This window comes from Drosophila mauritiana, chromosome 2L, assembly GCF_004382145.1.
Source record: "Drosophila mauritiana strain mau12 chromosome 2L, ASM438214v1, whole genome shotgun sequence".
In the NCBI taxonomy this organism is placed as follows: domain Eukaryota; kingdom Metazoa; phylum Arthropoda; class Insecta; order Diptera; family Drosophilidae; genus Drosophila; species Drosophila mauritiana.
In genome coordinates, this window is record NC_046667.1 from 8552096 (window position 1) to 8570431 (window position 18336).

The window sequence follows — 18336 nt, forward strand, 5'->3', positions numbered from 1 at the left end:
GTCCGCTGACACCGTGTAATAAGGAGTTTTCATGGCCCCTTGAACGCTCACGCTTACCAAGCGAGGACATTTTAATTGAGAGTGTTGCGAGGAAGGACGACGCCGCTGATGTCGATGATGGCGGTTGGCGCGGTACTTGGCCAGCTGCCGCTCCTTCTTCCGCTCGTTCCGCTTCTCTGGAGCGCCTCAAGTGCGGTCCGACGTCCTCGGTACTCGGCACTCGGCGCCATTCCTCCTTGGATTTGGCCAACTGGTTGGGCTGCGGGGTCTGCCTTTCTGCTCAGGTGTTGATGGATGAAAATTCTGAGGGCAACTGCTGAGTGGCGGACACTTGGACGACAAACCGGTGTATTCAGAGTTAGCCATGGATAAGATCCTGGAAGTTAACCGTAGTTTACGGAACCCAAGCCAAGCTTAACTGCGAGAATTAATTCCCTTGTCTAGAGCGGAAATTAAGTAAAGTATTCACATTCACTCTATTCTATTTTTTAATTCTACTATGCTAAGTTTACCCCCCACTGCATCATATAGATGTGATGTCTATATGAATGTATATATTGATTAATAGAATATCCTTTATATTCTGCTTTAAAGTTAGCTTTAGTTTTAATGAAGTTCATATTTTGAGCTATTTTAAGAGTCAAATTAGGCGAATACTTAAAAAAGCTGCGAAATGATTGCCTATTTAAATAATATTAATGATAACTTTACAGCCACATCCCTTTGCATTTCTGATTGGGTTAATAAATATGCCTAAATAGTGTGAGAAAACAAAAACAACACGAACAAGCAGGCCAACAGCAATTCATAAGTAATTTCCATTTTGGGACCAAGAGGAAAGACATCATTAATTTGCCCTCTGGGGATATCGGGGCAAAGGGGAAAGCGACAATTGCCAAAAATATTTACAGGCAAAACAGAAGCTGGCACAACAGCAATCAGCCACCCCAAACCCACCCACTCCTTCCGGCTGCCCACCCACCAAACCGAACCACTCACCCACCCACTCACTTTAAGTTCGTTCCCAGCGGAGCAAAAGAAGTCGAAATGAAATCAGCAGAAAATTCAATGAGCAGCAAGGAGTGGCATGAGTTCTCGATTCGGCTTCGGCTACACTGGAAAGAAAACCATTTAATAGTTGAGCATGGTTCTGTCTTCCCTTGGTTCTGAAAAGTTTAATGAAAATGATAGGTATTATATTTAAACAATTTTTTAAAAATATTATAATTCCAATTTTCTGAGATATGTATGAATTTCTTATATTTTTTATCCTTTATTTTAAATTTGTAACATATAAAAATACTCATTTTTTTCGGTGCATTGTTCTCTTGGAGTTTTCCAGTGATATCAGGCAGTCAGACGCCCTGTCGTCGGTGGTTGATGGCTGCAATTGATGGCTGGCAGGCAACCGCTGCCCCACCCACCCAAAACTCCGACCCGCCGCCGCCCACATCGTTTGGCTAGCGAAGGGGTTGTGATGCCAGGACCTTCCTATTTGCGTGTGTGTGTGTGTACGTATCAGCTGCTTAAGCCAGAATTTTGGGGGAGTTCGGCATGGCACTAGATGTTAGGAGAGTGGGGGGGCGGGGGTGACGTGCAAATGCCAGAAAAATATTATGTGACATGATAAATATTGCACACAGGGGGATTTTTCGAGGCTATAAACGAGGATACAGCCGTTGTTGTTGTCAGCATCATTGCCGAAATAATATGACAGATTCATTCATGAACCTGATGAGGATGGCGATAAGTTGTTGCTGTGGTTTCGCATCTTCTGCCAGCTGCGGCGGCACTGGGTGTTACTTGTGGGTGTATCCTTGTGGGTTATGCAAATTGCGAGGGATTGATATGAGTACCGCTTTGGTTTTGGGTGTGCCTAGAACGGTGGGCTGTCAAAAATATAGATTTGAAATTGACCACGTCCTTAAAGAGGATTTAATTAATTGGATTTTTTTAAGCATCTAAAGAATATTGAAGAACATTTAATTCGCGGGTACAATCAAAGTAAGCTATATTTAAGAAATAAACAATATGATCTTGGACCATTAAAACCCTATCTTGTTTTTAAATCCTGTTCAAAAATCAGTTTATCATCAAAAAAAATTTTACTCACTTATGTCATTAAATATATGTATAAAAATGGAACAGTCATAGTTAATAAATTGAAACCTTGAAAATGGGATGTTTAAAGAGGCGTTGGGTGATTAATGGGGGATCCCCTTCAGGAAGCCACTTCGCATTGCCATCCCAATAACCTTTGGCCATGTCTGCGGGTCCTGGCCTCCCGACTCGGAAGTGCCCAAAAAATAAAAGGAACGAGAAACCAAACAAACAAAATTGGCGGACGCGGGGCGGAGATGGGCGTGGGTGGGTGTGAGGGAATCCTTTTGTTCTTATTGGAGCACGCGCTGCCAAATGCCAATACAAATGGCGCAAAAAAGGACGCGCGGCTGGAGCAGAGGCAGAGAAAAAAAACGGAAGGGAGAAAAAGTTACTCAGGGTTGCAACCACTTTGAAGTGTTGCTGTTTGCTCTGCTCCCTGTTGGCGGGGATTTCGTCCTTAAACATGCGCACTAAACGCTAATAGTTTGCCCTTCGCCCCCCAAAAAAAAAACCACCCCAGACAAATGGAGCTGCTCCATTTTGTTGCGACTGCGGGGAGGCTTTAAGAATATTCAATCTTAAAATGTCCGGCGAACTGGCTCGTAAAATATTCGAAAATTGCATTCATTAATGGGCATGTTCACTGATTCGGGAGGGAGCTGTTGTTTACTTCCTGTGCCCGCAAGATTGATTCACAGCGTGACCAAAGGTCCTGCAACAAAATTATTCACGCATCTCCGTCCTGGACATGCAAGCGGCCGAGAATCATGAAAAGGACGAAAAAAATGGACACGTGCGCTCCCTGATTTTTTACGACTACTTGGCTTTCGGGCAGGAGGAGCTCGGCGAGTGGTGGAGAGTGCTGTTTACGAGGGTGTTGTACACGATTTAATATCCTTGACCCGTGGAGCAGTCGGCGAGCTTCATCAACCTGAAGTCCTGCAAAAGTAAGTATTCATTGGCCAGCACATAACTACTACTTTATGATTTAAATATTATAAAATCTTAAAGTATCGTTCTACATTTTATAATTTTTTAAAGAATTAAACACAAAGCTAATAGCTGATTAATACTCTTGACATTAAAACTTCACTTTTCTCTGATTTTATTTAGTATGTCATTCTTATATATAAATAATACTTAATACTTTATTATGATAAGTTTCCATACTATCCTCTATTTTATGTTAATTCCCTAACCTTTTCGCCCACACTTACGGACAAATTGAAAAAACAAATAACAACCCAAAAAATTGCATTCCATAAAAAACAACCAGAAAACTGGGCGTTTCCGGAACCCGCAATAACTGTCAAATATCAATGTGCCCACAAGAGAAAAAAAAAAACAGCAAGAAATGTCATAAATAAATACATTTATGTAGGACAATAAAAATAAAATCCAATAAAAATTGCCTTTCCTGTGGGCCGCCCTTCAAGGAATTCAACTTATGAACAAAAAGGATGTGAAATGAAAAGGCAAAATATATTAAATGTTTTTACATGCAATTGAATAGGTGAAAGACCCGCATACTCGAATGGAGGTCAAGTTCAGTGATAGATTCAATGGATTTAATTAGATCAGATTTATGCATAAGTTTTGGGGAGAAATCAAACGATATTTTCCTTTATTTTGCCCGCATTTGCCCTCGAAATGCAGCGGTCTTAAATATTTTTGAGCAATTGTATAATTATTAGCTTGCAGCTAGATTTAAGAAGGCAAATGACACATTACCTCAGTGACCCTAGTTTCATAAATACAAGACACCCCTACCAAGGAGTCCATTTGTTTGCCCCAGACTAATGATGTTGGTTGGAAATTCGTATTCAATGGGGGTTGTATATGCCAACAATAAATTTAATTATCGTTAATCTTCGATAATTTGCCATGAGAAAATGCTCAGTTGGTTCGGTTTGGATCGTTTTCAATGATAATTTATGTGTTTGGCTGCTTAGTAGATGGAATATGAGATAAATTTTCGCATCAGGGAATCATATATATATATAATCTAATTTTTTTGTTATTAATCGACCTTTTTAATGGGAAAATTTAAATGTGTACCTGACCAAAATCCTTAAAATCCGGTTTTCTCAATCAATGAATTTATTGTCAAATAAAATGCAGACATATGACGGCCAAATCAAAACAGTTCAATTAATCATACGGCTCAGAGCAGATCGCAGATAAGTCAGCAGCCATTACGTTGAATAATCAGCTTTGAGGCAGATTATTTGGCCTAGGTTAGGGTGGTTAGGTTTTCGATTAAAACACACTACACGGCAGTCGATAAGCTACACGTATTTACATACGCTCAGATCCAGACGTACATACATCAAAGCGAGAAAACCAACCGGGGAAACTTGACATTTTGCACTTGGTCAAGCAGAGAGCGTTGGGGAATCGGGTAAATTGTGGCAGGCGGACATCTGAAGGGGTTTGTGCAACTTATGGCGACATCGATAGGACAAATAGCGAAAAATAAAAAAAAAAAGCAGGAGAGAAACCCCTAAACCTAAACCCCTAAAAAGCGGGAAAGGCGGACTGAACCACTCGACAAGCTGTTGGCACACATAGAATGTGCTGAAAGCCCAAAGACACTCGAAAGTATGCTACAGTTGCCGGCAAATGTCTCCACACACACACAAACACACAGAGACGCACACACACAGAAGCACACTTTAGGACTCGTTCCCAATCCCATTCTTTGCTCCAATCCAAAATCCACGACACCCATTCCCAAAAGTTGCCTGTCATTTATCTTTGCCGCTTTTTTTTGTTTGTTGCCGGGGTCTAACGAGAAATGTCGAGCAGCCCAAAGTTTGTTGCCTCGCTTTTTTTTATCTTTTACAATTAGAAGCGTTGTCCCTGCGTTTTCCATATATTTACAGAGTGAGAAAAGTTGTTATATTCTTGAAAAACTAAAGCAACCCCATAGAAAAAATTAGTAGAGGCACTGCTCAAAAGGAAATGTCAAAACTCATGCTATTGTGATTCTATTAATAAAAACCAATTCTAATTGAGTTTAGTACCCGAAATCAAGAACTTATTTTCATTGATTTGTTATGAAGTTTTGCAAGTGTTTTTTCGAGATATATAAGTTTGCTTCTCCTCCGTTTTTTTTTCGACCCTTGGTCAGACAAATGCATTTTTGGCTGCTCTCCCCCTCTCAGTTAGCTTGTGATTAAGGAAGGAAATTGTTTTGGACAACGCACAAAACAAATAACGCTCCTGGGGTCGTCCTGATTTTGGAGGAGGATGTTTTTTCGTTCTTATCGCCCAAGTAGCATCATTTAACTGCTGTCTGTGGTCGGTTTTCCTTGTTTTTTTTTTAGTATTATTTGGTTTTCATGTTTTTTTTTGTGGGTCTCAATTGCCGGGCATTGCAATTTGTCGTGATGAATGTTAGCAATAATTGTTCGAGGTAATATTGTGTAATGTATATTTATTGATTTTGAAATAGGGGTGCACTTGTATAGGAATATATCTGTTTTTGAGTGTTTATACACCCTTCTATAACTACACTCTGTACTTCTTTTGAATTTGATTGTTTTCTGTTCCTATGACCCTGTAAACAAAGGTATATCGGACAATGAAATCAGTTGGCCTAAAACCACTAATTGGCATATGGATTTGTGGTCTCCTTGTCACACCGATGTAAACAGGTTGCCGCAGTAACTGCGCGCTGAAGAGATGTGCGATCTTAACTTTCGTGATGGGGTGGCCGCATATTTTTATTTGGGTGGATGAAGCTGTGAGGTACGCAGGACCCAAACCCAGATAATTACATAATCAGGAACGTTAAAAAACGGCCATTGTCAGTCGGGCGGGGCAAACGGGTGAAGTGACATTTTGTGGTTAAGCAATTTCGTCCTTTTTCGGCGAGGGAGTTTACTGCGCCTGGCAACGAACGCACAATTTATAATTGTCAAGGGAATGTCCGACGAGCGAACGCGGGGATGGGTCATGCCAGTGCTGATTTATGGAATTTAATAAATTTCCACAGATTTTAATCGCTTGTAATTATACGAAAAGAAGCACGCCGGCAACAATAGCGGAGAGGGAAAAATGATATTGTACAAATTTCAATTAAAATTAAGAACGAAATCAGCGACAGGTGAAGTCCAGGACCAGTTGGTGCGGCCTCCCTGAATTTGATTGGTTTTTTCCAGCTTTCGATTCGTGTGTGTGTTTCAGTGCGGTCATTTTCAATTCAATTTCCCAGCCAAACATTTCCTCTTATTTTTATTTCATTATGCTGGCCATATATGTGTGTGCAGTTGCGGAGATAAAATTAAAGTATTTTAAAAATCGAATTGAGGAATATCGCTTTTTGAACACAACATGAAGGATATGATTTTAAAGTTAAAAGTATACATTGTTGGGGCTGGGTTAATTATTAAAGGAGGGAACTATTATTTTGACAGCGACTGTAGTCGTGCAGTTTTCCCGGACTCCTGAGGTCGCTCACTGGTAGTTGTTATTGTATAGTATTATAGAGACTCTCATATCCTTACCATTGGCAGTCGCAGATTGATTTACCCCCACACTCCGCTCGTCAGCGATCTGTGTTTTTTGTATTTCCTTGGCGACATACTGGCCCACCCACGGGACTCGAGTTTTTATCCAACTTCAAAGGACTTTCGGCCGCTGCTGAGCCTCAAGTGTCCTTGCAGTATGTCCTGCGCCGGCTTATGCGACATTTTTTTTTCTCATTTATGTAGCGTTTCTCGGGCTTCGGCTCTCTGATTTCATTTTTTGTTTTCTTCTCCGAAAGAGGATGAGTGGGCCTCAAATTGATGGCCCAAAAACGATGAAGAATAAGCCCTCAAGAGGTGTGGCAGAGTCGGCACTTTTGCGGCTGCCACATATTAGATTTGGTCGGTGAGGCTGCCAAATTGGATAGAACGATTGAATTGAGCAGTGCCCTTATAAGGAATACGCTGCGAGTCGTTTTCCAAAAATTCATTTGGATTAAATAAAACAAGAAAATTCCAAGTTTCATGTACGGCCATCTCAGTTGTTTCGAACTTTAGCTCAAATCGTTGTAGGTCCAATCGAATTTTAGTAATCTTTTGTATAATTATGTACCAAATTTCTACATGCAAGTCGTTGGGTTTGTTTATCGAAAATGGCGAATAATGAGAACGAGAATGGCATAGCACTGGTCAAGTTTGTATCAGTGACCCTGCTCATTTTGGGCATCTGTCTGCTGGCCGCCATTCCGCAATGGATGATCCTGTGCCTGTTTGGAGATGGTGTCCTGATATACACCATCGCCTGCTTTTTCGTGGGCTTCGTGGTGCTCGTCTTCATCCATTTGATTGAGCCGCTGAAGTACTGGAGGCCATGTAACTACTTCGTCATCGCCGTTTGCTACGAACTTATGACACTGGGGGCAGCCAGTTTTCTAATGAACTGGCGTCTGGTTTGCACCATTGTGGTGATGGCCACGGCCCTGCTTTTCCTCGGAGTCACGCTGCTCATTTGTGCCGTTCTAATTGGCACTGGATTTTATATGAACCCCTTCAAACTGGCCGTCGTGGGAGGAATGCTATTCGTTCTGGCATTCTGTATTGAACTTATGAATAGCCTGCTGGCGTGGAGGTATTGGCAGGATGTGGCTATCGGTGTCTTCCTTGCCAGTGTAGTTATTTTGGTCATCTCCCACGTGCTGATCACCTACATCAGCTTCGAGTTCCTGGTCAGAGATGACACCATCTTGGTCGCCATAGTGCTCTATATCGCCTACATACTCTTCCTGATCGGCGGTCGCATTTCCATGATATATATCAAGGGAAACGCCGATCGTTCCGCTACATCGACCACTTCAACGCCCTATGACGAATATGAATAATATCGTAAAACTTTGTGATGTATCCTCTGTGTAAGCTAAAATGTCGGATTTTCTAATAATTAGATCTCATGCATTGTTTTTAATAATGGGAATTCGACTTTTTTAAACACAAAAACTTTCCAGACAATACTAACTTGAAGTCGTATTTAGGTAACTCCTTTTCGATAAGCATGACGTGTTGGTATTCATTTTGAAAGCGATCTTGAAATGGTGTCATTCATCATTGGAATCAGAAACGGATGAGTATATAGCCTCAATCACGTTCCTGGTGCAATGCGAATACGTGACTCGAGAGCTGATCTCAAATTTAAATCTCTGAGAATATAACAATACGTACAGTACAGCAATGTTTCACTTGTTTCCAATAACTACGACTGAATAATTTATTTTCTTAAACTACTTTAAGATCTTAGTTAAAGGGATATAACAAATGTAGTAAGGTGCTACTTATAGTACCATATTCGGTAATCCGAAATCAATTAAAAGTCGCATTAAATTGTTGAACATGAAGCAGATTTTCGTGTGGCAAAAAAAATCCGAAATTATGGAATCATGGTCACAACGGTCGGCCATAAATTTAACTAGAATAGTATTTGGCCATTCGAATGTGCGAGCAGAGTAGCGGCGTGGGAGTGAGACGGATGATGATGGGGTGGACCAAAAAAGGTTGGGGGCGATATTGAGGAAGAGATGCCGGCAATTGAAATTGTCGTCGTTTCTGTTGTTATTGCTCGGTTTTTCTGGCTCGCAGCGGATGCAATTCCTACAAAATGATAATTTATGATAATGATGCTTCCGTTATGGCGAGCACAAAACTGGACATTGGATGGCACAGGACATTGGATTGTGTGCGCCGTGCTGCACATAAAAATCAGCCAGTGAGATATGGCGAAAAATTTGCCAGTTTCATTCATTTTACGGGTCGGGCCTCGCATATTTATTGATAATTTCCGTGAATTTTGCAGCAGTCAAGCGAAAGCGGAAGTTATGCCATTTGCTGCACAACCGACCATCCCACTCCTACTAACTCCCCCTCTCCCACAACCAAAACAGGACAATAAATGTGTAGTTGTCATCCCGGCGATAGGCGTACGCCGCCGTGGGCGTGGCAGTCGGTTAGAGTGACTACCAAAATCAAAGTGCCTATCGATTGCGTTGATTTGCCTTGTTTATTGTCTCGACTAAGGCGACAGATCCCCCTTATAAGACCCCTTTCCACCCGATTGTTTTGACTGCCCCTGAGTACGAGTATTTATGGGTTACGCTCGAACAACAATGACGGTGGGCTAGTCCATTGTCTGCGATTATCAATAAGCATTAGCCAAACAATAGGATGCTCAGTGTCAGTGGTTCCTAGCCCCTTTCCCGCCAGTCACAGCCCACTTGGGTGAGCATTCTAATGACCTTGAAAATTAGTTCCTGCATAAATCTCCCACACCCACTTACACTCCTCACTCCACACTTCCCACTCCCCACCCCCAACCACCACACACTGCTGGCCATAATAAGTTCTTAATTATTGTTTATTATTTATCGCCGATTGCATATTAATTGCTGGCCATGTGACAAAAATTCCATTTTAATTTGCAATTACAAACATATGGCTGGTCGGTCCGAAGCACCGGCAATATGCTCGAAATCAGCTCATGGCTGATGCACTGCATCCGCTTTTGGTCAACGGCAGGAAGATCCATTAAGGCCATACAAAATTCAGTGGACCGTGGCGCATACAATAATGAGATGAATATTGTTTACGAACACTTTTAATAAAAATATATGTACTTTTTACAAAAATTCAATTAGTGAAACAGATTCCCCGTTTTCCCTCTCTTTCAAATTAAGGAAATACTTCAATGAATGAGTAGAAACATGCAACATTATGAAAATACAATAATACATTTCTACATATATCATAAAAGAATAAAATAACTTTATTTAATGCCAACGCCTTTGGTTTACATTTATCGGTAGACGAGAACAAACTTTTGTCAATCCAAATATGAAACTGCATTGAGCCAAGCTGCTCATTTGCAAGAGTTTAAAGTGCACTTGCCAGTTGCATATGAATATGGAAATAGTTTTCCTTATCTGTCACGAGTCTGCTGCTGATTTCTGGCTGCGACTTTTCCAAAATACGCTGGCAAATGGAGCCAAAAGTTATGGAGGACCCACTGCCTCGATTTGCCCAACTCCGATTCCAGTTCGGAAAACTTTCGCTGGGGATAATGCGAATCGCACAGAGAGCGAAGTGTTTGGCATAAAGTTATGCGCCAGCCAAACAACAATAAAATAATATAATTTTTTTGTTTGCCAACTCTCAATTGGGTTGGTACAGCAGCATTGGGTAGAGGGGGGAATACCCTGCCATTATTTGTATTTTTTTCGGCAATTCGCGACTGCTTCGACGCTGGGCCATAAACTTTTCAAGGAATATCGAAAGTTTGCTCGCATCGCGTTCGGCTCGCTAAAAAGCAAAAAGCTGCGAGCTGCGCGGGAGACACACAAAGGCTACAAAACTTATAACGAGAAAACTTTGCCACTTGGCAAATGCGCGATAAAGAAACAAACGGAACAGAGAACCCGGCAAAATAGAGCCGGGCTCCAAGGAGAGATGAGATGAGCAGCCGAACTAGGAGCGAAGAAGATGCCGTCGAGCTGATACCAATGGCAGTGCTAACTTGGCCAAAAGCGAAATGGCAGCACCTTATACTGGCTCCTAGCGAACTATGAGTTTCCTAGGTAAAAGGTTTTATTTTGCCAGACCAATCATAATAACATTTTGGATTTAGAAATAGTACTCAATCCAATTTTTTTCTTATTTCTAATAAATTTCGTTAGAACCGAAAGTGATTTTTTGGCAAAACTGATCACCAACAACTTATGATTTTAATGCTCGGATTTTTGTTATGTTCATTTTCTTTCTTCTTAGATATGTATTTATACATTACATTATTTTAATGTAAATTATTATAAATTAAATTAATTATTCGGATATACCCGACCTAAAGAGCATATGGCAGGGTAATTCAGAGCAGCGATTGGATAAAAACTTGCTCAGCCTCCACCCGTGGAGCCGCCGGCTGGGCTGGCTAAATATAAAACTTCGGCAGAAGCCGGGTTTTTCGCTGACAATGGAAAAGCGGAGGGAAAACTCAAGAAAACTCATTCGCGCGTTTTAACTAACTAGCAGAGTGAGCCGCGTAAGCACAAGGAAAAACTGGCAAAAATTATTATTTACGCACGGATGGTGTCATCTAATTATGAATTCATTTTCGTTTTCTATGTCGCCACCACGCCCACAACAACTGGCTTTCTTGGGCTTTCCTTTGGTCCTTGGTCCTTGGTCCTTTGGCCAGGTCTCAGAAATTAACGAAATGCGACCGCACTCGGACAATGCACCTGCAGTGCTGGGTAGCAGCTTCCCGATCGCTATTCTTCGCATTTGGCGGCGGGTTGCTTTTAATGCCATATTTTGCATGAGATTTTTTTGCAGGCCGCCATGATAAAAAGTTTGCTGCACGCAGCATTTTCAGCATTTTGAGCATTTTGCATTCTGCATTCTGCATTTTTGCGCCCAAGTTGCATTTTTCAGTCCAGACTGGGGGACTCGTCGACCAAAGAAAATTTCATGCTCTTTGAAAACTTGTTAAAGTATGATAACCACAATGCAGGCCACACCCCCGCCATTTTCTGCCCTCCACCAGCAGCATGCGTTTTCCCTAGAAAATTCCGAGCCAAAGAATCGCCGCAAATAATAATAAGCAAGTTGGATTCCAGAGCATGGGACTCGTTAACTCGCCTCCGAAAGTTAAGAAATGCATAAAATTTGTTAACAAGCCAAAAAAATAAAAAATGAAAAATAAGCGGGAAAGCATAATGCCTTGTTCATACTTATTCTAGGGTGGCCAGCACCTACAACAAGGCAGCCATTTTCTTAGCGGAAGTAGTTAACAAGCGCGAAATTTCCTTGCTGATACCCTTGCCAAAAGGAAAAACTTATGAACAAGTCTTTCATAAATTCTAAATTTATCGAAATATTTTCAGAGAGTATATGAGATTTCAAATCAAATGTTTTTAGGCTTAATAAAGCTTGATTATTTAATAGATAAAACTTGTTTTGCTGGTCATTAAACTACATTTTAGCTTAGTGGTAAAACTTCTCAAAAAGAGTATCAATGGCTTATAGTTATAAACGTTTACAATGAATAGGCCATGCATCAAGTATTATGTTAAACTAAACAAATTCTGGTAAAGTCTCACTAATGAGATCTCGAAGAAACCAAACGAATTAAGGTCTTGCGTTTTGTAAATGACAGACGGCGAATGCAATTAGAGAAACCATTTTTATTTGGGCCAAAAGTGGCGTTGGTATGGATATTAATTCTCTTATGACACAATAAAATATGAATATTTATTATCGCTGTACACAGCGCAACGTTAAGCAATAAAATAAATATTTTTAAATTGCATTTCAATTGGTTTTGTGTGTGTTTTTTTTTTTTTTTGTGTTGCTCCCTTCTTTAATGGCAGCTCGCATATTTTGCGGTTTCAGTATTTTCCTGCCACTTATTTGACCGCTAATTACATTTTAATGTAAATTAATGAATCTGCGCACTTAACTCTACCCGCCGCCACAACTTTCGTACTTTGAGGTTGGGCCTGTCAACTTGTCTGGCCGCCATCCTCCAAAGATAAATTTTGACTCATTGGCTTCCATGGAACAACAACAGGAATTTGGCTCATTAGCCGGTCGTGTTGAAAGCCTGAAATTCGATATTTTTTTAGCAGTTTCTCTTTTTGGACCGAGCGTTTTGATAAATGATTGAAATAAATGATGCTGGCTTTTTGGTACTGCCAAATTAAGAGGAATTCCAGAGCTAAGCCAGGTTTTTTTGGCTTGTGGTTGAACGCAAATGCCAATCTTTTTAAGTGTTTATATACTTACAAAGTAAGTACTTAAGAAAGCGCACTAATCTATAAACTGCAAGGATATTCAAATAAGCTAGCATTTTATTAATGATCAGCCATTTGTATATATGAAAAGTATATAAGCTATAAATGACCATAGTAGTCATAGAAATTAGTGGTACTTTTCTTACCCTTTTCCTAGAATGATTGCAATAATTTTCTTGTGCTATAAGGATCTGAAAATTAGCCAAATGCGTTCCCACACCCTGAGCACCTGAGCACTTCCAGCTCTTTAAACATCGCACCCACTCAGCTAATTTTGCAACACATTTTGATAAGCCGGCAGGATCTTTCTTTCCCCATTTTGTTTTGCATATTAAAAATATTGTTTGCTCCGGCTTCCCCCATCAAATATGTATGTATGTATACACGTATGTGTGTGCATTTTTTATGTTGCCATTATGAAAATGCGACGCCTGTTTTGTGATTTTCCTCACATGTGTGAAATTGCATGTAGGTGCGAGAGCGTTGAGGGGAAAAGCTCGCTGCAGGTGGGTGGGAGTGATGCATTAGAGACATAATAATTAAACACGGCATGTGCTCATCATCATCGCCATCAGCGGCTCATTATCATCAACATTTTTTCGCGATTATAATAAGCCGTTCGTGATGTTGCCGCGCTTTTTATTTCTTTTGCCGCCATCCTCGCGCCAATTAGGGAAATTGTGTGCTATTTCCAATTTGAATATTTCAGCTCATCCCGCCCTTCTGGTTGGCTTCTGCCGCTTGGCTTAAGTGCCTGGCAAGGAAGCAGGCAACCAACCAGGATGCAAAAATATCCGAAAGGATACCAGACAATGGGCGTCTACAATTCTGAATACTCTTTGTAAGGCCTGGAACTATATGGTTACAATCATGTTTGTAAGACAAGGTAAACTGATTTCAATTGCCAGAGTAACAGTTACTAAACATAAAGCAATTTATCTTTAAATATGAAAAATATACTTCAGTTATTATAGAGAAAGGACGTTCTTAACTTCCGCGATGTGTTTTCCTTGTGTGCGTGGACTTGTTAGGGTGTTGTCCATTAGCCAAAATGGAGCAGACTATTTTTGATCTAATGAGCCATGCTCTAATGGTTTTTCATGTTTCCCTTGCTGTAATTAAACACTCACCGCCGAAAAATACGGGATTTTTAAGTTACCTCAAGATATTCTTTTGTTAAACATCAGAAAGTTGGTGCAGCTACTGAAGTATGTTTTTGAATTCAATAGGAAATCATATCTCTAAGAAAAATAATACATATTTCTTTGTACGCAAATGTGGTCCCCCTTTAATATACTTAGGAGTGGGACATGCTTTGAGCAGTTTTTTAATTCAGACGAAAATATGAAAACCCTGAGATCATCAGTAAACCCCAAAATGGCAAACTCGAATCAAAATCTCTGACCGATTTCAGGGGTGCAAACTGAAAGTGCGGCCGAAAAGAGCCCAAGTTAAATAAAATAAACAAACAAATGCCTCATTACATGCGAAATTAAATTTAAATGTTTGCTTAATGCGATTCCAGAGTTGCCCGTGGTGCTCCCAACTCCGGGCTACCGGGTTCACAATATTTCCGGAATGGGGCGGAAAAGGTATACGGAACTAAACAAGCCCAAGCACCAGGGCCATCAAATTTAATTTCATTTTGAAGCCCTGGGCTAACCAAGGATGACGAGGACGATGACGATGGTGACGGGTCGCCGACGCATGCTTAGAAAAATATTTCTGGTATTTTTCCCCCTCAATTTTCCCCCATTTTTGTTATTTTTCCTTTTTTTTTGGGTTTTTTTACTGAGTGGAGAAATTAGAATTTTTGCGTGTGTCTGCGGTCGCCGCATTTGGACGCCGACGGATGCCGCCATCGCCCCCGGGCGCATATCCTGACACCCCGTCCCCCGGAAAGCATCCAGAATTTAATATATTTATACAGGGTAAGTAAACAGATGCGCTGGTTATATACGGAACTTGGAAACTAGCCTGACAATTGAAGAAATATTATGAAAGGATTTTAAAACGTTCCCAGAAAGGAGAATTTTGTGTGGATACTCTCTATATATATCTATGGAATGAAACCTAATTTTAAAGTTAATATAACCAGAAAACAATATTACTTAAATATTCCAAAAAACTTAAACTAAGTTAAGGCATGACATTGGTTTATATCTTAGTTTCAGTTAAATAAGTAATAAGTAACCTCTAGTCGATTATTCAGCTTATGATGACAAAATAAGGCCAGAATCTGGCGGAGACAAAGTCATAATAATTTCAATATTTTGTTTGTCGTTGATGCGCCTGTCAGCGGCAAACTGTCAGCACAAGGCGTTTATTTGACAGCCGCTGGGGATTAGGGGAGAGGGGTGAAGAGGACTGTTGGCCAATGGGGCGTATGGATTGTCGGTGGGTTTTTGGGCGGCACGCTCAATTAAAATATATAATTTTTGGCGAAAAACGACGGGAGTAAAATGAGAGAAACAACGGGAGCCGGGAAGATCCTGGTTGGGATCTGCATCCCATTGCATTCACATGGCCATAAATTAAAAACTTAATAACGAGCGGCGCGCAGGAGCCGAACCGAAACCAGGACATGCCCAATACGTGTGTCCTGCTCCTGGCGACATCCGCAGTCACGTCACCAATTCCCTCCCCCCCTCCTCCCCACCCCTCTCTCGCACTCCTCGGGACGATGGGATGCGGCTGCGGCAGCAATAAATCGCTAACAGCAAATAAATCAACGCGCATAAATTCCAATGTTCGGCGAGGATGCCTGCCCCGACTTTATTTACGACATTGCGACAAAGACAGAGTTACAGGAAAATGCACCCCGTACCCTTGGGTCCTTTGGCCCTCTACATGGCCACCGTCCGTGCCCCTGACTCCGCCCCTGACCCGCCGTTGACCTCCTTGCAGGGAGCGGTACGAGGTCAAGTCAATGGGACAGATGCAGCATGTCTTACAGCCAAAACTCCTTGAGATAATAGCTACGCCGTTTACTATTTTCAAAAATCATCTCCAAGTCTTGATTTCTTCATTCAAAGATATTTTCAATAAGAATTCTTTGTTCGATTAGACAATTTTCATACCAAATACATCATGAAATATGTTTTGATATTATATATTTCAGTCCACGCTTGCCAATAACTTGGATTCTCATAAAAGTTACACCCGTTTTGTGTCAAATTAACACTAATTAGTTGGCCTGGTCATATGAGAGGGAAGTAACCTAACAATTTTGAAAAACTGTTGGGACCAAGCGAATCGCATGCTGCAAGTGGCAAAGCCAATGAACATGAAAAAGGTTGACCTCAGTGTCGTGGCAATATGTCCTGGAAAAATGTCATCCAGCGCTGTCCGTGGTTAACCAAAGAGTAGTTGCTTGCCAAGGGTTAAAAGGGTTAACCCTCGGCTAAAACAAAAAGGAGCAATGGAAGGAAAACCAACGAAAATGGTAGCTGGCAGGGCAGTCAACGTCGGCAAGGACGAGTATATTTGGCGCATTTAAACAAAAGGATGCCGTGTGCTAGGCAAATAGACAAAGGACATGCCCGGACACATGCGAGGCGCCAAATCAAGCTGTGATTTATGGCCCAGCCAAAGGATTGCCAAGGAGCTGGAAGAGGAACTTCTCGCACACCGAACCGTAGAAAAAGTGCACAAAACTAGCATTAGCACCCTTGTAAATGTGTAAAACCGCCAGGGACACGGGGACACCAACAAATCATAAAAATCCGAGTGGTACAAAAACTAGAATCCCATCCTGGACGGAACGAATAACCAGCATCCATTAGATGCGCCACTCGGGCCGAGAAACCGAAAAACCTCTGGCGAGGCGATAATTTATTTATTTCGGATTATTTATTGCACATACATCATAATTTCTCGAGACTCGCTGGCAAATATATTTTATTCCTTAAGCACCCCCGGCCCCGTCTCCCAAGATGCAAGAATTATAACATTCAACAATGAAGGATGCGCCATAAATTAAAAATTCCAAACTTAAAAACGCAACAATAAATACAGGACTCTCGTGGGGAGAGGGAAACGAACCAGGATTCCTGGCAATCGGCAGAAACAGGACATGTAGTTGATTTATTTCTCCTCTATGGAAAATCACAGAGGAGCGCAATTTTCCACCCCACACCCCGCCAACTCGGGAGATGTTTCAAAGAAACGGAAGTATTTATTTCATAATCGTTATGATGTAATGAAGAAAGCGTCGACGAGGACGCTCGAAGGATTTTGGGGGACTGCAGATATGAATCATTTACGCTGTTCTCAAACTAAAGCATTTAATATTTTTACGCATTATGTAAATTTGTTATAGTATTGACTTAAAATGTCTAATAGTAGTACCTTTAAAATCCCAATATTATATAGCCCATTTATGTGGGAATCTTTGGTGCAGCTCACAGTGTGAATGATTCAAGGAACTGCGCAAAATGGAAAGGACGAAACACATCCTCGACATCAAAATACGTGGCGCATATTAAATTCTTATAAAATCGGCACTCACCAAGGGATGCTCGGCTTGTGGAGGCACCGCGGGGCGAAGGGGGCGCGAGATGAGATATAGATAGACTAGGGCGCTATTGTTAAAAGTTGCAAGGATTTCAAGGAACCCTCTGGCTCTACCTCTGCCTCCGCTCTATCTCTACCTCCATGGATGTGAGGTCCCGCTGCGATATTAAAAACTTGTTGCTAATAAAAAGATTCGGATATGGTTGTCGATGTCGCATTTTCATAATGCCTCCGATGATCATCACTGGCTGCAGTGGCAGATGATGCTGTTGATGATGACATCAATGACATTTGTTGCGGTTCAATAAATTCGCAAGCGCTTGGAAACATAGAATGTTGTCATCGCTTACACTCAGAAAAATGCATTGCATGCAATACATTCAAAAGGGCTATGGAGTGTAATGAAATCATTTCAAACATGTTCTTACAAATTTATAAGTTTATATATATAAAGATCGGTAAAGTACCTTAAAGTTAGAAGTTAAAATGAGCTGAACTTTTCAGCTACCTGATCGGGTTTTATAGTCTATTTTTTCCAGTGATAGTGCTTGAATGTTCAGAACGTGTACCCGGTTTTATAGACCCTAAGTAGGCTTGAGCCTCACTGCGCATTTAATTGTCACAGCAAGGGGGAGGGGAATCTGTGGAGCGGGCAAGTTAAGCGTCGTAGTGGCAATTGTCAAAACGAAACGCTTCTCCATTCATCGGCGCCGGGTGTTGTTTAGCTGTCGGATAATCCGATGCATGTTTCCGTTGATTAAAATGACATACATAGGGACACAGGGCCACAATTTGCCGCTGGGGCCATTGGTCCCATGGATTTTCCCGCGGGGGGACCACTCGATTGTCTATAAGCCGGCTGCGTTTCCCTGTATTTGAAGTGCCAAAAAGCACACTTTGGATGCTTTTTTTGT

General features: G+C 41.2%; 1 protein-coding gene across 1 annotated transcript; it reads left to right on the forward strand.

Moving 5' to 3' along the window:
• Positions 1 to 7122: 7122 nt before the first annotated feature.
• Positions 7123 to 8038, forward strand: LOC117146598. The gene has a single exon (XM_033312926.1). It carries the CDS (start codon positions 7229 to 7231, stop codon positions 7952 to 7954), a length of 726 nt encoding a protein of 241 aa, XP_033168817.1. The 5' UTR covers positions 7123 to 7228; the 3' UTR covers positions 7955 to 8038.
• The last annotated feature ends 10298 nt before the right edge of the window (positions 8039 to 18336 follow it).